The sequence below is a fragment of the Mauremys reevesii genome, linkage group 26 (assembly GCF_016161935.1).
Source record: "Mauremys reevesii isolate NIE-2019 linkage group 26, ASM1616193v1, whole genome shotgun sequence".
Classification (NCBI taxonomy): domain Eukaryota; kingdom Metazoa; phylum Chordata; order Testudines; family Geoemydidae; genus Mauremys; species Mauremys reevesii.
Genome location: NC_052648.1, coordinates 8,509,220 through 8,530,469, shown reverse-complemented (window position 1 = coordinate 8,530,469; position 21,250 = coordinate 8,509,220). Strand labels below are relative to the sequence as shown.

Sequence of the window (21,250 nt, the reverse complement as noted above, 5' to 3'; positions counted from 1 at the left end):
TGGGAGTAGGAGGGGATGGAAGGATGAGGGGAAGAAGGAGGGATGGGATGGGGTGGTGGGGTGAGGGGATGGGGTTGGGGGTGGAGTGAAGGGATGAGATAGTGTGAAGGGATAAGGGGATGGAGTAAGGTGGGAGGGATGATGGGAATGGGGGTCGAGAGATGAGATGGTAAGGGACGGATGGAGGGATGAGGGGAAGGAGATGGGGTGGGGTGGAGGGACGAGGGGATGGGGTAGAGGGGTGAAGTGATGGGGAGGAGTTGGGATGGGATGGGGTGGAGGGATGAGGGGATGGGGTTGAGGGGTGGGAGTAGGGAGGGGGATGGAAGGATGAGGGGAAGGAGGAGGGATGGAGGGACAAGGGGATGGGGTAGAGGGGTGGTGGTAGGGGTGATGGGATGAGCGGGGAAAGAGAGATGGGATGGGAGTAGGGTGGGGGATGGGGTAGAGGATGGGGTGGAGGGATGAGGGTGGGGGTAGGGAGGCGATGGAGGGATGGGGTAGGGAAGGGGATGGGGAGGAGAAGTGGGGGTAGAGTGTGGAGTGAAGGGATGAGATAGGGTGGAGGGATAAGGGGATGGAGTAAGGTGGGAAGGATGATGGGGATGAGGGTTGAGGTGGTGAGGGATGGGGTGGAGGGATAAGGGGATGGAGTAGGGTGGAGATGAGGGGTTGGGGGATAGGGGGTGGAGTAGGGTGGGGATGAAGGGATGAGATAGGGTGGAGGAATAAGAGATGGAGTAGGATGGGAATGAGGGGGTGGGGGATAGGGGGTTGGGGTAGGGTGCGGGATGGAGGGATGGGATAGGGTGGATAGTGAGGTGGGGTAGGGATGAGGGATGGATCGAGGGATGGGGTTGATGACCTGGAGATGAGTGAGTAGGACTGGGTGAACAGAAGGATGGTGGGAGTGGAAGGTCTGGGGTTTTACGGAGTTATTAGCTGGGAATAACAATTTCTGTAACTTTAGTTTTCATCATGCAGATTTCCAGGTGTTCTCATCAATAATAAATCTTAGAGTTTTTGGAGAAGTTGGAAGGATGCAGTGAGACCCACCTTTCTGTTTGTCTATCATCCATCTGTCTGCCTAGCTACTCAGATGGCTCCCTGCCTCCAGAGCATCTGAGCCCTTCCTACGGGTTTTAAAACAGAAAGAACAATAACATTCTCTCTTTCTTCCTCCCAGCCCATAGGAGAACTAACTGCATTCATTTATAAATTCATATCGCTGTGTGAGACAGAGGGTCAAAGAGATGATACTGCCTTTAGTTCTGACTCTGAGCATCATGAGGACCATGCTCCTTGTAGAGCAGTATTCTGCTGCTGATCTTGGCTGGTCCCAGATGCTGTAGAAGACGGGTAATTCTCCCGTCCCAGGTGTGTGATTTTATCCCAGTCGGGTACCGATACCAGGGTGTTGGCTGAATTAGAAATCTAGGTAATAAATACATAATAAAAGAACTAATCGTTATCAATTAATCATAACCAAGGATAGATTCCCTCATGACACACTCTCTAGTGATCAGCTCATGCCTCAAATCACAGTCTTGTGTCACCAAGTTGTTCTTCCTCCTCTCTTCCTAGGTCACCCCCCTGGTTGCCACCCAGGCCTGGGCTAACCAATCGGAAACCCCCCATCTGACTCGGTTGGGAAGCTGATGAGATGGCATTGCTTCATCGATCAAAGGGCAATGTTCAATTGCATAATTACATGCAGGCAATTAAAATCAAGTGCACTCCTGATCCCGGCAAACCCTGATAACTGTACATTGGTACCAGCGCCAAGTGGGTGAATTGCCGGCATCAGTTTTGACAGACAGGTTGTGACCAAAAAAAAACCCAGCCCAAGCCACTTTCACATTTCTCCTCTTCCTGTTAATGCTATAACATCCTCTCTGTGAGCTTCTGACTCCAACAAAATGGCAGATGAAATTCAGTGGTGATAAATACAAAGTGAGGCACATTGGAAAACATAATCCCAACTGTACATACAAAATGATGGGGTCAAAATTAGCTGGTACCACTCAAGAAAGAGATCTTGGAGTCATTGTGGATCATTCTCTGAAAACCTGTTCAATGTGCAGCAGCAGTCAAAGAAGCTAACACAATGTTAGGAACCATTAGGAAAGGGATAGATAAGACAGAACATACCACAATGCCACTATATAAATCCATGGGCGTCCATATCTTGAATACTGCCTGCAGTTCTGGATGCCCCATCTCAAAAAAAGATATATTAGAATTGGAAAAAGTCCAACAAAAATGATAGGAGTATGGAACAGCTTCTGTATGAGGAGAGATTAAAAGGAGTGGGACTGGTTGGTTTAGAAAAGAGATGATTAAGGGGGGAGGGATATGACTGAGGTCTATAAGATTATGAATGGTGCAGAGAAAGTGAATAAGGAAGTGTTATTTACCCCTTCGCATAACACAAGAACCAGGGGGCACCCAATGAAATCAATTGGCAGTAGGTTTAAAACAAACATAAGGAAGTGCTACTCTGCACAACACACAGTCAACCTGGGGAACTCGTTGCCAGGGGATGTTGTGAAGGCCAAAAGTATGACTGGGTTAAAAAAAGAATTAGATAAGTTCATGGAGGAGAGGTCCATCAATGCCTCTTAGCCAAGATGGTCAGGGATGCAACCCCATGCTCTGGGTGTCCCTAAACCTCTGACTGCCAGAAACTGGGACTGGATGACTGGGGATGAACCACTCAATACATTGTCCTGTTCTGTTCATTCCCTCTGAAGCAACTGGCACTGGCCACTGTCGGAAGACAGGATCCTGGGCTGGATGGACCATTGCTCTGACCCAGGCTGGCTGTTCTGATGTTCTTGTGACATAAAGACCATGGTGCCTTTTGAGATCTGAACCCAGGAACCAGGAACACGGAGGTGCTACAGAAGTACTAGTTTTGACCTTGAGTCTCCACTGCCTTACATCAGTTTCATCTGCATTGACATCAGTGGAGCGACTTTTTACACTGGTGAAAATGAGGGGAGAATCAAGCCCTTTATCTTTGCTTTTGGGACCTCGGCTCTCTGGAGCTTCCTCTCTTTTAGTCCCAGAAGTCCCAGGGTGTCAGTCCCTTTTGATGAAAAATTTTACTTCAGGCCTTTGGCACAGCCCCTTGGTTTTACATCACAGCCTCTTGGTTTCCCATCTGGTTTGATACAGATGTTTATTTTACCTTTAGGTCTCTTTACTACAAAGCACCTTGGATACTTTTGTAGCGAGAGGGGGCTGCAAAAATTAAAATGTGTTACAACAGAGCCCTGATTATTTGTTGGGGGAATGACACAAACCTTTGGAAAATCAGGAGCGCGGTGAATTGGGGAAGCGTAATATAGCCGCATCTGAGTTTGCTCAGCTTTTCAGCCTGCTGGGTAGTCAGATGGCCTATCCACTGTGCTCAGGGTGTTGTGCAAACTCCCGGAAACCCACTGAAATGCAGCCACCTCTGGGGTGGGACGCAGCTGCTCTATAACAGCACACAGCAACGCTACACAAGTGAAGGAGAATACAGTATTCACTTGATGCGGTGTGTAGGGAGACAGAATAGAATTGCCTGTGGCTAGGAGGCTGCATTTTACAGTACAAACCCTGCAAAAAGTGTCATGGGCTCCTTAATCACAAAGCCTGCAGGCCTTCGGTTTTGCATTGCAGCTGAAAGACCTTTCCACTCCCAGTGACTTGAAGCATGAACTTTAAGGTGTATGGGAGCTGGAGGCTGGCCAGCCATCCTTTCTAAATGCCCCAAGCCTTTTTCCTTTCTCCTGTCTCCCAGATGCTCTGCTATGGGCGAAGAAGAAGGGAGGTTCTCTAGGGAGCTGTATAACTGAGCTTGGGCATCCCCACGGCACCGGCTATGCACCCGAAATCCTGGCCCAGCGTGTGCCAAACTCAGCATCAAACCCAGGATGGAAGGAAGGGGGCAGTCTCTTTGTTGGCTTTTCCACCGTCCTGCTTGGAGGCCAGGAGAGGAGGCCCCCGGCCGCCTGGATTTAGCTGCTTTCTCCTGCCGTTATGCTCCAGATTCTGCTAATAATTGTCAGTTGTTCCCCAAGCTGCCTCCTGCAGAACGTGAAGCTGAAACACGTGACCTTCGCACCAAGTGCCGTGGGTAACCCGGCAATAAAATCACTCCCCTGAGGACATTGCCCAATGGAGGCTCCTGCCCCGATGCTATTGCATCACCAAGGGAGCTGACAGCACCTGGGGAAGAGGATTAAAAAAATCACAACTTCCTCGGGGGGCCGGGGGGGGGGGGTATGAACCTGTATGCGCCCACGAAGCAGCATTCGAGCTCTGTCTCTCTTCGGCAGCGGCGGAGCTCTGTGTATCCCCTGGATTGTCTTCCAAGAGAGCAGCCCCACATTCCCTCTTGGGAGCGATCTAACGGGCCCTGAATTTTGATACCCCCTGTTTGGCCTTATGCCTTCCCTGCAGATTTTGACTGAACCTGCTTCTGAGCAGAGGCAGAGTGGAGCGTACCTCTGAGATGGGGCCCTTAAGGCCCGATCCATGAGGTGCTGGGCACCTGCAACTCCCTGGGACATCAGCGGATGCTGAGGGCCCCCAACGCCTCCTAGGATCAGGCCATTGATTGCTAATCGGAAGATGTTGTGCAATGAGATAACAGTGCCAGACGCTGACCTTGCATCTCACTCATGGCCTTGCTCCCCACCCCCCGCCCCCGGCCCCTTGCGCCACGCCCAAGTCACAAGATTTCTTACTCATCTGGGCTTCGGGATCCCTCTGCCGGGGGAAAATCCGCCCAGGCCTCCTGTTGCTGGAGGGGACTGCTGGGCCTCAGGCAGAGGGGATGCCTGTATATGTCCCACCTTGCTCCCTTCCCAGCATTCCCCGCCCCAGAGGCACAATCAGGCTCGATTGCCAAGCCTACCATTCCCCTGTGACAGCCTGGAGCTGGCCTGGCCTGGCAACTGGCTCTTACGTCTCAGGCCTGGGCTTCCATGGCCCTTCTCTGACTTACCCCACGTGACTGAGAGCAGGATCAGACCTTCGCTGTCCTAGCGCCAGACGGGAAGCACCGTAGCCACAGCCCAAAGCATCCACTTGCCCGGATTCCGAGGTTTCTGTGCATGATTATTGGAAATGCCTCTGAAACAGGCATTTTCCGCCCAAATGAGCTCCGAAGGGCGAACCAGTCCCGTGTAATAACGCAGAGTGAACAGCTCCCACAATCTGCACCGAGAAAATCACCTTCCGGGCCACATCGCTCCTCCCATTGGCCACTGCACCAGCCGTCAATGTCCTCCATCAGTCTAGGAGCTTCTCTGGCCCCCGTGGCTGCAGTAAACAGGCGCCTGACAATCATTCATTCTCCCAGCTCCCCTGGGAAATCTGTATCATTATCCCCACCTTACACAGGAGGAGCTACTCAGAGGGATGCCGTGACTTGTCCACGGTCACCCCGCAAGTCTGTGCTAGCACCAGGATTTGAACCTAGATTCTCCAGAATGCAAGACCACAAGCCTCGCCTTCCTCTCAACAGGCTCATCCCAGTCTGCACCTCGGACCTAGGGTGACCAGATGTCCCGATTTTATAGGGACAGTCCTGATTTTTGGGTCATTTTCTTATATAGGCTCCTATTACCTCCCACCTCCATCCCGATTTTTCACACTTGCCGTCTGATCACCCTACTCGGACCTCATCTGCTACCATCTTTGTGCTCCGTTTATCCGCCAGCCTCAACACTCTGTTCATCTCCATAGGATCATAAAAGCAATTCCTTCGAACAGGCAAGTTACAGGGCCCTCCCTAGAAGGGTTATAACAGAAACTGGCAACGTCTTCACCATTACAATGATTCGTAGAGTTTAAGGCCAGAATACACCTTCAGATCATCTGGTCTGACTCCTTGTATGTCACAGGCCGTAGATTTCACCGCTAGCCCTGTCCTGGGCCTGCTAACTAGCAAATGGCTAATGTACAACTGCCGGAGAGGCAGCCAGTCTTGGTCCGAAGACATCAAGAAATGGAGAATCCACCCTTCCCTTGGGAGCTCGGTCCGTTGGTCAACCACCTGTGCCGTTAAACATTTGTGCCTTATTTCTCATTTGCATTTCTCTGGGCAATTTGTAACTGTTGGGTGACTTTGTTTTACCTTAACTGCAGCAGTAAGTAAGTAACTAACCGATCAGTAAGTTAGGTATGCCACCCGCCATTCAGTTTAAAGGGCCGGCTCCTCAGTTAGGATAAATAGGCCCAGCTCCACTGGTTCCTCGCAGCTCCGTTGATTTATACCTGGCCTGGACGAGACGGAATCTCAGGCAGGAGCAGTGGCCTCTTTCCAGCTATGTCTGGCTGGGCGTTCGGGACCGCTTCGCTCCGATCCAGGCCTTGCTGCTGTCATCCAGGCCTGCGTCACTGCAGTGCAAGCTACATGGGCCTACCCTCGAAGGCTTCCCAGAGGCCTTACCTGGTGTGGGTGGCTGCCTGTCTGGTGAGGTTAGCCGTTGGGCTCTTCGCCGAACAGCCAGACATGGAACAGACCCATCAAAACTGGACTGCTCTATGAAGTTCAGGACGTGTGGCCTGTCTCCTCTGATTCCCAGTGGGCCCATCACCTTAGTATCTGGGCAACATGGTAAGCTCAGCCACTGCACTACTGGGGAGAACAGCTCATGCGCTAGAAGAAGCTGCAGTGGAGCTGCTCCAGCAGTGCGATCGCCCCATAGGCACCTGGCAGGCCAGAGCCAAGAGGCCTGATTGGGTTGTCACTGATGCTGGCGTAAATCTGGAGTGACTCCATTAAAGTCAATGTCCAGGCAGTACAATTAAGAGCCAGGTCAGACCTCAGGATGTTAGTTCCACCCATTCCATCACCTGGTACCATATGGGAATTCTGCCCACTGAGGGAGAAAGAAGACAGAGCAGGATAATAACCTTCTACTCCTTAGAGGTTTACATCCATCGATCTCAAAGTGCTTAAGAAGGTAAGTACCATTATCCCCATTTCACAGGAGGGGAAACCAAGGCACTGAGGTTAGGTGACTTGGACCAGTGTTGCACAGCAAGTCAGGGCCAGAGCTGGGGGTAGAACCTAGGAATCCAGGTGTCCTGCCCTGTACCCTGGCCTCAGAAGGCCAGAAAGGCAGCTCAGTGTGTTTATGATACGGGATAAGATAAAGGTACGAGTCCAAAGCAACATCTTCCAAATGCCCCTGGGATTATTTCTGACACCCAGAAAATGTGATTAATGCTGACGCGTTGGTCTAGCAAAAGGGAAATTGTTCCTGAAAGTGGGTGAGAGTTCACAGAGAGACGGAGCGGGCTGGGACTTTGCACTGCCGGCCCAGTGCCCACCCCGGCTTGGAGAACAACAAAAACATCTCGGTAATAGTTACCCAGCTCCCCGCAGCCATTACCGCTCCCCTCTAGCTGTCAATCAGTGTAGAGCCCTTCGCCCAATCAGAACCGGGGAGGGTTTTGCAATCCTTGACGCTATTTCTGCTCGGTTGGAGTTTAAACTTTGTCACTGAGTGAAAGAAGCTTTGGGGAGAAGCAGAGAGAGAGAGAAGACTCATCCCAGCCACCAGTGATTCCCGGGGTTCGCCGGGAACCCCCAGTCCACATCAGCAGAGGCCCTTGGAGTGGGACTTGGTTATAGACAGAGGTAAGTCCATGGGCTAATTCCTCCAGAAATCTGTCCTTTTGGTGTCTTTTCCTAGCAGCCCTGCGTTTGGCTATCAGTGCCACACAAACAACAGGACAAAGGTCGGGACAGGGGGACAGAAAAGTCCACTGGCCAAAGAGTGATTTAATAACAGCCGATTGCTGTTACTAGCTAGTCCCACCCAGAAGGTCTGCCTCGGGTTGGGGTGGTGGGTTTTTTCCATTATATTTTTCAAACTTGCCATCAGATATTGGTATTTGGCATCTCCATTATAAGCACTGAGTCCAGATCCGATCACTGAATATCCGTCTGATGCCTATAAAATGTGATTAATGCTGGTACCTGTCTGTTTCTTAGGGCCAGAATTTTCACAAGACCTGGGTCCTAGGTGATATGATACAAATGAATCAGCACGGCTGCCAAATAAGTATCCAGATTTTCACAAGAGCTCAGCTGGTCCTTCATAGCACAACAGGGGCAGCTGGGGGGGGTAAGATCTGGAGTATCTGTCCTGTAGTTAAGTACCTAGATGGGAGCTGAGCTCTTTTGAAAATCTGGCTGCGTAGCTACAGAGCGCAGCTGGCTGGGAACTGATTTGTTGGGTACCTGCAAAAGATTTAGATGAAAACAAAACGAGACTTTGTCAAGATTTGCCGGCCGAAGTTTTCGCCAAACTGAAACATTTTGGCCAGCCAAACTCCAACCCAAAAACCGTCGGGTTTGTGGCCAAGCAAAATGATTCAGTAGCTGAAGCAGGAAACGTCAGGTTTTTCAACAAAGGCCCCCACATTTCTTCAAAATTGGCCCTTTCCCGAGGAAAAGCTGTTTGGCATCGAAAAACCGTTTGGAACGAAAAACCTTCTGGCCGTTACTACAGAGCCCGAGGGTTGTGTTTGCAGAAATAAAGAATTAACGGGCCACAGTTTGCTTTAGCCTGGGGTAGACTGGGGGGAGCCCTGCAGCGCGCCTGGCGCTCCTTGTCCTTGTGTTAGCCCTGATGGGTGCAGTTCCACCGATTTCCGATTCCTCCCGGTGTACGACACAAGCGAGCCCCTCGGCGCTGGAATTGCACCAGGGAAACGAGAGCCCAAGTTAGGCACAGATGTGGCTAAAATCAAGCGTAAGAGCAGTTTCACATCTGCTGTCCTCTCCCCCAGCTCAGCCAGCTCCTGCCCCTGGAGGGGGAAGGACCCAAAGTCGAGTAGCTGTTTTCTGGCTCTCTGTGGGAAGCCTAAAAAAGAGAGGCGGGGGTGCCAGCTGAGAGGCACTCAACTGGATCCCTCCCGTGCACCCCGAGGGCAGCCCCAGAACTCTGTGGAGGGCCACGCGATGGGGCAGGAGAAAATGGACAGCCATGAAATCACCCCAGCTCTGTAGCTGCGGAGTGAGTCCCAGGCAGGAGTCAGCTCAGAGGTTCCTGGTTGCCAGGAAACAATTAGCTGCTCGTTATTTCAGATGGGCACCGAGTGAGCCCAGCACCCAGTCACCTCCCCTCTTAACCTCCCAATGGCAGCCGCTAACACCTCCCTCTCCCAGTCCTCTATCCGCCTCCATCGGCTCTATCAGCCGCAGGGGCCACCAGAAAGGGCTCTGCAGGCCGAGGACTATCCTACGGGCGCAAGCCAGGGCCCGGGATGTAGCAAGGATGCTCCAGGGCCTCTTGCTTTGCCTCTCTGAGCCCAGCCAAGTTCTCACCTATGTGAAGCAGGAGGGTGGGATATTTGGGTGCTTTGGACACTTCTGTCCAGCCAAGGGCCCTCTCCCCGTGGCTGGCATGGCCACCTCCTCTAAGTCAGCAGTGCATCCTGACAACCGGCCTTTGGGGGTTTGCCAGCACCATTTCCTTGTCTCCAGGGGCTCAGCGAGGTGGGGTTGGCACATGCAGGAGGGAGTCTGGCATCTGCCCATTCCCAGAGACCTGCTGTATGGAGGAGAACAGCTGATCTCCGGGGACCCAATGGGGTGAAGCCCCTGTGCTTGGAGCAGTTTGGAGGGACCTTTATTAGTCACCAGCTTGGCCCAGGAGCCTCCCTCCTGCATGGCAGAGATGGGGGAAGCAGGGAGGCTCAGAGCTATCAAAATGCCAACCCCTGCCCAACAGAGCGGTGCGAAGCAATAGAACAGAGCGTAGCCACTTAGGACTTATTGGGTGTCCCTGCGCTGCTCCCCACAGCCCCTGGGAACTCCAGCATAGCAACAGGGAGAGAACTCGGCTGTGCAACGACATTTCCTGTCTCTTAAGCTAATGGAGAATCTCCCTTAGGTAATGGCAGTATAGGGGCTATGAAACACAGGGCAGGTGTTTGTATTCCCTCCATTAAAGGGTATTGGTGCACACATATGCACGCAGGCACACAAAGGCAAAGACACCCCCCCACACACACACACTTCTTTGTGTCTACACAACAGCCAAGATTTTCAGCAGTGACTAGCAACTTTGGGTGCCCAACCTGAGACACTTTAAAGGGCCCGACAGTCAGAGGGGCAGGTGAAAAGCAGCCCCCTTAACGGTGACTTAAATCAGCCTCCCAGAATCACTCATCCCCTTGGGAAATAGTGGCCTGTCTTTCCCTAAGGGGGGGCCTCGAGGGAGCCGCCCAGGGCCAGCCCCTGCCTACGCTACGCTGGGGAAACACTGCAATGTTGGTCCCTCCCAGCAGGAGGCGCTGCTGGAGACAGCCAGGGCAGACGCAGAGAGTCAGACGGGGAGAAAAGCGGGAGGTTCAGGGTCCAGCAGTAAATGTGGCTCCAGTCAGGCTGAGCGGGAGCGGGGGCGGGGGCGGAGGGGTGGGGGGAGATTCTAGGAAGAGGCAATAAACCCAGCCGCGAGGCCTGGTTAGGCTCCATGGCCAATGCTGAGGGAAGGGGAACGAACCTGAATGCTCCCCGCACCCCTTGGACTCCGTCCCCACTTCCAGGCCTGGGGGCAGGGCCGGCGGGGGAGGGGATCCCCATCCCAAGGACGGGGGGGGGGGGGGGGACACGGCACATTCCAGGCAACGCGTTGATGAAGCAGAGGGGAGAGGAGCTGGTGGGGAGATGATTCCCCGGGGGGGGGCAGGGCAGGAGGGTTTGACCCTCCCGTCCTAGTTCTCGCTATATCCCTGGGGCCCCCCCCAGCTCTGCCCCCCGGGATCCCTGCTGAGCCCCCCCCGCTCTGCTCCCTGGGCTCCCCGCTGAGCCCCCCCCCCCAGCTCTGCACCCTGGGCTCCCTGCTGAGCCCCCCACCTCAGCTCTGCACCCCGGGCTCCCCGCTGAGCCCACCCAGCTCTGCTCCCCGGGCTCCCCACTGAGCCCCCCCAGCTCTGCTCCCCGGACTCCCCGCTGAGCCCCCAGCTCTGCTCCCCGGGCTCCCTGCTGAGCCCCCCCAGCTCTGCTCCCTGGGCTCCCCGCTGAGCCCCCACCCCAGCTCTGCTCCTGGGCTCCCGCTGAGCCCCCAGCTCTGCTCCCCGGGCTCCCTGCTGAGCCCCCCCAGCTCTGCTCCCTGGGCTCCCCGCTGAGCCCCCACCCAGCTCTGCTCCCCGGGCTCCCTGCTGAGCCCCCCCAGCTCTGCTCCTGGGCTCCCGCTGAGCCCCCAGCTCTGCTCCCCGGTCTCCCCGCTGAGCCCCCAGCTCTGCTCCCCGGGCTCCCTGCTGAGCCCCCCCAGCTCTGCTCCCTGGGCTCCCCGCCGAGCCCCCAGCTCTGCCCCCGGGCTCCCCGCTGACCCCAGCTCTGCTCCCTGGGCTCCCACCGAGCCCCCAGCTCTGCACCCCGGGCTCCCCACTGAGCCCCCCTGCCAGGTCTCTGAACCCCAGGCTCCCCACTGACCCCCCCAGCTCCCTTCACCCTGGACTCCCCACTGACCCCCCCAGCTCTGCACCCCAGGGTGCCCAGGGAGCTGGCCTGGCCTTACGGTGTGTCTCTTCCCCAGCAGACATGGCCTCCAGCTGCCCAATGGGCAGCATCGACAGCCTGGAGCTGCTGGACCTGCTCTTTGACCGGCAGGACGGGATCCTCCGGAACGTGGAGTTTGGGGGCCACATGGCCGGCTGGCCTGGGCCAGAGCAGAGTGTGAGTCCCCCCCCCCCCCGAGCCGGGGCCAGCAGGGGCACGAGGGAAACGCCGGCCTGGTCTCCCAACCAGGGGTTCCCCAGGGACCCCTCTGCCTGGGAGGCCAAGAAGTCACTGACCAATCTGCCCAGTGCAGTGCACTAGTGCCGGTGGGGAGGCCGACCCCACCCCCTCCCCTGGGTGCACTGGGAGCCCCACCCCATGCACTAGTGCCAGGAGCCCCTCCCTGCCCCTGGGTGAACTGGGATCCCCACCCCTCGGTGCACTGGGATCCCCACCCCATGCACTAGTGCCAGGAGCCCCTCCCCACCCTTGGGTGCACTGGGATCCCCACCCCTGGGTGCACTGGGATCCCCACCCCATGCACTAGTGCCAGGAGCCCCTCCCCGCCCCTGGGTGCACTGGGATCCCCACCCCTGGGTGCCCTGGGATCCCCACCCCCTGGACTAGTGCCAGGAGCCCCACCCCACCCATGGGTGCACGGGGCTACCCACCCCGGGGTGCCCTGGGATCCCCACCCCATGCACTAGTGCCAGGAGCCCTCCGCCCCTGGGTGCACTGGGAGCCCCACCCCATGCACTAGTGCCAGGAGCCCCTCCCCGCCCCTGGGTGCACTGGGATCCCCACCCCATGCACTAGTGCCAGGAGCCCCTCCCCGCCCCTGGGTGCACTGGGATCCCCACCCCTGGGTGCACTGGGATCCCCACCCCATGCACTAGTGCCGGGAACCTCAGTCCCAGCCCCACCCCCGCCCCCGGCTGGCTCACGCTCTGGCAGGGCGTGCCCATGGGCAAGCCGATGCCCTCCATCCATGCCCTGCTTCCCCCTCCTGTGGGTGACTCGTCTCCTGGTCTCATTTCTGTCTCTCCTCCAGCAGCTGCCCGGTGCCCAGGAGAACGAGGATTTCCTCAGCTCCATCCTGGGCTCAGGGGACTCCGGCTCCGACTCCTCGATCTGGTCCCCTGCAGCCAGCGACAGCGGCATCTCCGAGGACCCGAACTCGGACCAGCTCGACAGCCCCCAGCACTACGTGCCCACAGGCAGCCCGGGGCCCGGTGAGCCAGCGTACCCCTACCAGGAGGCCTCCCAGGCCCAGCCCGCTCCCAGCCTGCCTGGGGCTGACCTGCGGGAGGCTGAAGTCTCCATAGACCTTGGTGAGTTCAGGTGTGGAGCTGGAGGGGGGGCTCAGCATGGAGCCCGGGGGGCAGAGATGGGGGGGTCAGTGGGGAGCCTGGGGTGAAGGGAGCTGGGAGGGGGGCTCAGCAGGAGCCTGGGGTGCAGAGATGGGGGTCAGTGGGGAGCCTGGGGTGAAGGGAGCTGGGGGTCAGTGGGGAGCCCGGGTGCAGAGCTGGGGGCAGTGGGAGCCTGGGGTGAAGGGAGCTGGGGGGGTCAGTGGGGAGCCCGAGGTGCAGAGCTGGGGGGGTGAGTGTCAAGACAGGGGTGAAGGGAGCATGGGGGGGTCAGTGGGGATCCAGGGCTGCAGATCTGGGGTGAGGTCAAGCCCGGGGTGAAGGGAGCTGGGGGTCAGTGGGGAACCTGGGGTGCAGAACTGGGGTCAGTGGGAGCCCGGGGTGAAGGGAGCTGGGGTCAGTGGGGAGCCCGGGTGCAGAGCTGGGGGTCAGTGGGAGACCGGGGTGAAGGGAGCTGGGGCTCGGCGGGAGCCCGGGGCAGAGATGGGGTCAGTGGGGAGCCTGGGGTGAAGGGAGCTGGGAGGGGGCTCAGCAGGAGCCTGGGGTGCAGAGATGGGGTCAGTGGGGAGCCTGGGGTGAAGGGAGCTGGGGTCAGTGGGAGCCTGGGTGCAGAGCTGGGGGTCAGTGGGGAGACCGGGGTGAAGGGAGCTGGGGGCTCGGCGGGGAGCCTGGGGTGCAGAGCTGGGGGTGAGTGTCGAGCCCGGGGTGAAGGGAGCTGGGGTCAGTGGGGAGCCCGGGGTGCAGAGCTGGGGGGGCAGTGGGGAGCCCGGGGTGAAGGGAGCTGGGGGAGTCAGTGGGGAGCCCGGGGTGCAGAGCTGGGGGACTCAGTGGGGAGCCCGGGGTGCAGAGCTGGGGGGGGTAGGTGGGAAGCCTGGGGTGAAGGGAGCTGGGGGGGGCTCGGCGGGGAGCCTGGGGTGCAGAACTGGGGGGGAGTGGAGGGGGGCAGAGGGGTGCACACGCAGCCTGTGCGCGGGGGCTGAGCGGTCCTTCCCGAGCACACAGGCCCGTCCCGCGTGGAACTGCAGCGCGAGTGGCTCTTGCCGGTAAAACCCCGAGTCACCAGCAGATGGCGGTAAATCCCGCTGGTTGCAGCCATCCGCGGCCCAGCGGGGCCCTGCAGCCAGAGCGGGTTGGGGGGAGCTGCGGGGGGGGGGGGGTCTGGCAGCTGGAGCCCCAAGTCCCAGGCTCAGCTGCACCCTCAGGGCCTGATGCTCCATCAGCCTCCACCCCGTGTCGTGTGGTGAGTCGCTCCCACGGGGCGCGGCGGGAGTCCGGCTCGGGGGCATTTCACCCTCGCTCTGCGCGGGGGCCGGCGATGAGCCCGGGTGCCAAGCAGGTGGCATCAGGCCCAGCAGGACTCCAGCGAGGGGGAGTCCTGCAGGGGACTCAGGGGGTGGAGCGGACTGGGGCCCGGACACCACGGCTAACACCCCGACCAAGAAGCTGGTCAGCTGGCCCAGGGCACTGGTCACACTGACCCCCCGTCTCCCCTTGTCCTTCATCCCAGACATGTGGAATCCTGGTTTTTTCTCGGAGAAGAGTCACGACCTGCCTGCTCCCGCTCAGATGGCCGCTTCCTGCACCCTGACGGTGAAGGACCTGCTGCTGTCCAGCAGCTGTGAGATGGTGAGGGCCTTGCATTCCACCTGCCCATCCCCAGGCACTCTCCATCCATCCACCTGTCCACCCATCCGAACCCACTGTCCATCCCCCATCCATCCACCTGTCCCCCTGTCCGTCCATCCATCCATCCATCCATCCATCCACCTGTCCACCCATCCCAACCCACTGTCCATCCCCCATCCACCTGTCCCCCTGTCCGTCCGTCCGTCCATCCATCCATCCACCTGTCCACCCATCCCAACCCACTATCCATCCCCCCTTCCATCCACCTGTCCTCCCGTCCATCCATCCATCCACCTGTCCACCCATTCCCACCCACTATCCATCCCCCATCTATCCACCTGTCCTTCCATCCATCCATCCATCCATCTATCTACCCGTCCCAACCCACTATCCATCCCCCCATCCATCCACCTGTCCCCCTGTCCGTCCATCCATCCATCCACCTATCCACCCAGCCCAACCCACCATCAATCCCCCCATCCATCCACCTGTCCACCCATTCCCGCCCACTATCCATCCCCCCTCCATCCATCTGTCCCCGTGTCCATCCATCCACCTGTCCATCCATCCCAACCCACTATCCATCCCCGCATCCATCCATCTGTCCCCCCATCCGTCCATCCATCCACCTGTCCACCCATCCCAACCCACTATCAATCCCCCCATCCATCCACCTGTCCCCCATCCATCCACCTGTCCACCCATTCCCGCCCACTATCCATGCCCTCCATCCATCTGTCCCCCGTCCATCCATCCATCCCAACCCACTATCCATCCCCCCATCCATCCACCTGTCCCCCTGTCTGTCCATCCATCCATCCACATATCCATCAATCCCCACCCACTATCCATCCCCCACTCCATCTACCTGTCCACCCGTCCATCCATCCATCCTCTCCAATCTCACTGTATCCATCTGTCCATCTCTCTATATCCTCCATCCCTCCACCTGTCCCCATATCCATCCATCTATCCATTCCCATCCACTCTCCATCCATCCTTCCCCATTTGCTCTGTAATTACTGGATTGCAGGAGGTCAGGCCCAAAGAGCCCGATTCTCTCTTGTCCTGCACCTTGCACAGTCATTTGCACCTGCGCAAAGGGATGTAAAATCTCCCCAGAGCAGAGCGGGGCATCTGTTGTACATGACAGCGTGAGCTGCAGGGAAATGGCCAGCTGGGCCAAGCGTGTGTTAATTAGGAGTTCATTAGCAGGTTCACTTGGAGGTCTGCAGAGGGGTCAGGTGGGCTGGCCCTGCCCCCTGGGATGGTCCCCCCAGCGGGTAGGATGTCCGTGTGGCCGGGCTTTCGGAGCAGCACCGGGGCGGGGGCAGGGGGCAAGGTGCTCCCAGGGGTAACACATTGGTGCCATTGACGCAGCAGCAGCAGCAGCTGATGACCCCAGCGCTGCTGAGACAAAGTCACGGGCACTGCCAGGAGCTGGTGCTGACAGAGGATGAGAAGAAGCTGCTGGCCAAGGAGGGGGTCACGCTGCCCACCCAGCTTCCCCTCACCAAGGTAAGGAGAGGCCAAGGGACGGGATCCCCTGGGGTCACCTTTACAGCTGAGCCTTATCCTTCCAGTGCATGGAGAGCCAGCGGGGTAGGCGTGGAGGGGGTCGGAGGCCTGGAGGGCCCATGGAACAGGGGTCCCTGCTGGGCTCATTGTGGACGCAGCCGTAGGTTCTGGCCTGCTGTTGGCTCCTGGACCAAATCTAGGCCTGGTGTAGGCCACGGCCGTGCCACCGGCTCCAGCGGTGTGGTGGTACTCGCTCCCCCCAGGGTTGAACTGGACCCCAGCGGCGGAGCCTGGGTGGGGGCGAGGGACAGTGGATGGGCCACGGGGGTGGCTTGTAGGTCAGGTCTGGGTGGATGCCTAGGCCCTGGGGGGAAGCGGGTTGTTCACACAGGAGAAATCAGCCCTGTGGGGCTAGGGGAGGGAGAGCGGCGGGGCCGGCTTGTTCGCCATCCCCAGAACCTGTGCTCCCCGCTGGGCCATCTCAGCCGAGGGAGTTTGGTTAGTGTCAGAACTCCTGGGTCCTATCCACTGGGGGGCCTTGAGCAGGTCCCCTCCCCTCTCGGTGCCTCAGTTTCCCATCTTGGTGTGGGGGGGTCAGGTAACTGCTCCCTGCAGAGCATTCCAGCCCCCCCAGTGAGAGGTGCACAGTAGTATCTATTCTCCAGGGCCGCAGGGTGATGGGCTGTGGGCTAGGAAAGACCCCCGTCAGGGAGTCCCACCCCCAGCGCCACGGTCCGGGCTCTGCCCTTCTCTCCGGCAGTACGAGGAGCGGGTGCTGAAGAAGATCCGTAGGAAGATCCGCAATAAGCAGTCGGCTCAGGAAAGCCGGAAGAAGAAGAAGGAATATATCGACGGGCTGGAGAGCCGGTGAGACCCCAGCTGCCCTCTCCACACAGCCGAGCAGGAGCTGCCTGCCTCAGGCTGGAGCCGGCTGGCTCTGGGCCCCGCTCCCCGGTGCTCTGCACCTCGTGCAGTCATTTACCGCTGGGCCACGGGGGCACAATGCCCCTGGGCTGGGATGTGGGCGGTGCAGGCTCGGGGCCTCTCTCTAGAGAGACGGGAACCTGCTTCATGTCTCTACCTAGTTCCCACCCAGCCCTGCCCCACGGAGCCGTCTCTGCCCCCACCCCAGTTCCTATCTCTGCCCCCGCCCCTTTCCCGGCTCACACCTCCCCCCGCTTCTCCCCCCAGGATGTCGGCCTGCACGACGCAGAACCAGGAACTGCAAAGAAAAGTGCTGCACCTGGAGAAGCAGAACTCGTGAGTCCCAGCTCCCTGCTGCGGGGAGGGATGGGGGCACTGGCTGCCTCCCCCTTAACCTGAATAGCCGGGCGATCCAGCTGCAAAGAGAGCCCAGGGGATGCCTCCTCCAGCCCCCCTGGAAGTGAAAGCTGCCCAGATCCCCCCTGGAGATGGCCCTGCAAGCTCCCACCTCGGCCATCAGGGCAGGCTGGCTCCCTGCACTTGGCACAAGTCACCCACTTCGGCCCTGCCGCCCCCTGGTGCCTGACCACGCCGCTCTCTGGTTCTAACTGCCCCGAGGGATGGGTCTGCCCCAGGGGCCCCACGGGGGGGGGGGGCAGTGCCCCCCATTCAGCGCCTGCCTCTGACCGCGTCTTTTCTGTGTCCAGGTCCCTCCTGGAGCAACTGAGGAAACTCCAGACCCTCGTGGTGCAGTCGACTAACAAAGCCGCCCAGACGGGGACCTGCATCGCGGTGCGTGGAGATCTCTCTGCTGATGCCCCCAAGGGGGGCTGGGCCTGGGCAAGGGGAGCGGGGGGGCGGGCTCTGCAGGGCAAGACTTCCTGGGCCCCCTCCATCTCCCTTCCCCCCACTGCCTCCATGTAGCCACGAGACCCCTATTCCTGTGGGGGGTGGGGTATGGCGCAGCAGCAGCTGGGGGCTGCACCAACAGCACCCCCGGCTCTGCCATTGCCTCTGTGCTGGGGGTGGGCTCTGGCATGGTCTGGCTCCGTGGAGCTTTGCCCCCCCCCCACTGCTGCTGACCACAGGATGGCGCTCTGATACTACGGGAAGAGGCACAGGCAAGGAAGGGCAGATGGACAGGCGGGCAGACGAACACCACAGAGTGTACGGGGCTGATAGAGAGTCAGAGAGACGTGGGATGAATGGGGATAGAAAGAGAGCGAGACAGACAGAGGGGTATGAATGGGGATGGATGGACAGACAGAGGGGTATGAATAGGGATAGATGGACAGATAGACATTGGGGGTATGGATGGACGGACAGACAGACAGACATTGGGGTATGAATGGGGATGGATGGATGGACAGACAGAGGGATATGGATAGACAGATAGACAGACTGAGGCTGGGGATGGACAGACAGACAGACAGATATTGGGGTATGAATGGGGATGGATGGATGGACAGACAGAGGGATATGAATGGGGATGGATGGATGGATAGACAGACTGAGGCTGGGGATGGACGGACAGACAGGCAGACATTGGGGTATGAATGGGGATGGATGGATGGACACACAGACAGACAGAGGGGTATGGATGGAGATGGATGGATAGACAGACTGAGGATGGGGATGGACGGACAGACAGACAGACAGGCAGACATTGGGGTATGAATGGGGATGGAAGACAGACAGACACCGACTCATGACCTGCTCCCAGTGTCTCTAGGGAAGTTGAAGTAGGTCCTCTGGCTGGTACCCAAGTTCCCCTGCTCTTGCCCCCCCCAACCCACAGGCAGGGGGGCCAGGAGACCGTGACTCTCCGGGGGGGCCAGCTGATCTCTCTCTCCCTCCGGCTCGCAGGTGCTGCTGCTCTCCTTCGCCCTGATCGTCTTCCCCTCCATCAGCCCCTTCACCCCCAATCAAGCGGAGCCGGAAGGTGACTTTGGGCCGGTGAGAGGTACGTGCTGGTAATGTGCAGAATGCAGTGGGAGTCCAGGGGTCCGCAACATGCCGGCTGCTCCCTGGGAGCTGAGGGCTCCTGCCCAGACCCACTGGCAATGGACAGTGTTGTGGTTAAGGTCTGGGCAACAGGACAGCTGCTTTCAAGCCCAGCTCTGCCATGACTCGCTGGGTGACCAAGGCACTGTCCCCACGTCCGTGCCTCAGTTTCTCAGTATGTAACACCAGGAGGATACTGATGTGAGACGACATCGGTGGAGGGGTAAGCAGGGCTAAAGCGAAACCCTTGTCCACAGGCAGTACCCCCACCCCCGCCATTCAGGGGCTGGGCTGGGAAGGTGCCATCTTCCCAATCAAAGTAAAACCCAAGGGCTTTACATTAAAATTTGGTTTAATAAAAATTCCCCCGTCACTTTTTTTTTTTTGCGGTCGGAATGCCAACCTGGGTAGCCCTGCCTTCCTGAATGCCCCATGGAGCTTTCACTAGACATTGGTTCTTTTTCATTTCTGGGACCGCAGAGCACTGCGGGGTTGCTGTGAGCTGTTAAGCAGTTGCCGCGTTCCACCCCAGAGGTGGCTGCATTTCAGCACCGGGAGAACACGATCACGGGGCACCATTGCCATATGCTATTACGCTGTCCGGTTCCAGCCCAGAGGTGGCTGCATTTCAGCGCCAGGAGAATGCGATGCCGAGGCAGCACTGCCATATGCTATTACGCAGCTGTCCAGTTCCACCCCAGAGGTGGCTGCCTGGTAGAGCAATTTCCGTGCCCCATAAAGAATGATCGGGTGCAGAATGATTCTCACAACTTGTGGAGGAAGGGCGGGGGGAAGGGCCTGGTGCTGGGCGGCTGGCGCTGGGAGACACCCCACTGATCGTTCCCCCCTCCGCCACCCCGTGGCAGTGTTCTCCAGGTCTCTCCATAACGATGCCTCCTCCCGCGTGGTCTATGCCCTGAGGAAGGATGCTGCCGAGAGCCCCCAGGAGCCGGAGAATCCCGTGTGGACGGAGTATGCCGGCGAGGCCCAGAGCGTCCTCCGCAAATTCCTCAGCAGCCACGTTCTCGCCAGGCCCCAGGCAGAGGCTCCACAGGCCAACGGGACGGGGGCCCTGCCGCAGGACGGACACTCGGACTTGGAGGGGCTGAGTCACGACGGCCCCATCGCGGCCTCGCTGGCCTGGACAGAGCCCAGCCAGCCCAGCCAGGTGCGGCTGGAGCCGGCCGAGGAGCTGTGAACGCCCCCAGCCATGTCCCCCACGCCCGGCCAGCGACGGCATGAGCGGGAGGGCCGGGCGCCGCTGGCCAGGACTCCAGCCGGGGCGGGGGGGGGCACTGATGGGAGTGCTGCCCTGGGGGCCTGCCCGGGGGCAGGGGGGCAGAGCGCGTGTGGTGAACCAGTGAGAGAGAAGGGGGGTAAAAAGAGGGGGGGCAGCTGGCTCCTCGGCAGCTCCAGCATGCGCAGGGGAGGGGAGCCTGGCCCCTGGGCAGCTGCCGTTTCACCCAGGCCAGAGCTGCAGGGGAACAAGACTCTCCAGCCCCCATCCAGCCTTCCACCCCCGTCCCCCCCCCGGGTTGGGGCACGGTTGCTGCCTAAGCACGGGGCTCCCACCAGGTCCCCTGTGGATTCCCTGGACTGGGAGGTTTCCCTGCAAATTGTCTGACATTTCCCCTTCCTTCACTGCCCCTTCCCCCCTTTTGGTGACATCCCTCTGGGACTGGAGACGTTGATCCCAGCGCTGCCCGTCCAGCTCCACATTCGAGTCTCTTCTCTGTGCTCCCTCGGCTTGGGGAGGGGAAGCCGGGACCTGCACAGAGCCGCCCAGGCACAGGCTGCTCCGCGGAAAGGGACGGGGTCGGTCCCCTCCCGGCCCCACGGTGTGTGGCCTCTGGGTGCGTAGCCCCCAAATCACCTCAAAGGCGGAAACCGGGCCGCCCTGCAGCTCCACTCTGCAGGCATCTGGGCAGCCTGGAGCAGCTGGGGGGGGCAGGGGGATCCAGAGGCAGCGGGGAAGGGGCCCGTGCAGTTTCCAAATGGGATCTGCTCCTGTCTGAGAGAGGCGCAAGGCCCTTCGTGGAAAGGGCGGGGGAAGGGCTGGAAAGCCACAGGTTGCTCTCCCCAGCGTGTGCGGAGCTGGTTAATACTCAAGGCAGGCCCTGGGGATGCTGGCTAGGGAGCTTGGGCTCTGCCTGCTCCTAGCACTGCCTCTCCTGGGGTGCACGGAGGGGATGGGGTGGGGAGTTGAAATGGCCAGGCACAGCTGGCGGGGGCACAACCCCTCAGGAGCCAGGAGCTCGCTCCAGAGTTCAGCGAAGCAGCACTGACCGCGCCT

General features: G+C 59.0%; 1 protein-coding gene across 4 annotated transcripts; it reads left to right on the top strand.

Annotated features, from left to right (window-relative positions):
* Nucleotides 1-7,483: 7,483 nt before the first annotated feature.
* On the top strand, nucleotides 7,484-20,979 carry CREB3L3 (cAMP responsive element binding protein 3 like 3). 4 transcript variants are annotated; one of them, XM_039515267.1, is made up of 10 exons: nucleotides 7,484-7,645; nucleotides 11,559-11,695; nucleotides 12,573-12,849; nucleotides 14,393-14,511; nucleotides 15,892-16,029; nucleotides 16,790-16,896; nucleotides 17,221-17,289; nucleotides 17,661-17,745; nucleotides 18,820-18,916; nucleotides 19,824-20,979. In XM_039515267.1, exons 2-10 carry the CDS (start codon nucleotides 11,561-11,563, stop codon nucleotides 20,153-20,155), a joined length of 1,359 nt encoding a protein of 452 aa, XP_039371201.1. In that variant the 5' UTR covers nucleotides 7,484-7,645; nucleotides 11,559-11,560; the 3' UTR covers nucleotides 20,156-20,979. The 4 variants fall into 4 exon arrangements, with proteins under 4 accessions (XP_039371201.1, XP_039371202.1, XP_039371199.1 ...); XM_039515268.1 differs by having other exon boundaries at nucleotides 12,570-12,849; nucleotides 15,895-16,029; XM_039515265.1 differs by having other exon boundaries at nucleotides 12,570-12,849.
* The last annotated feature ends 271 nt before the right edge of the window (nucleotides 20,980-21,250 follow it).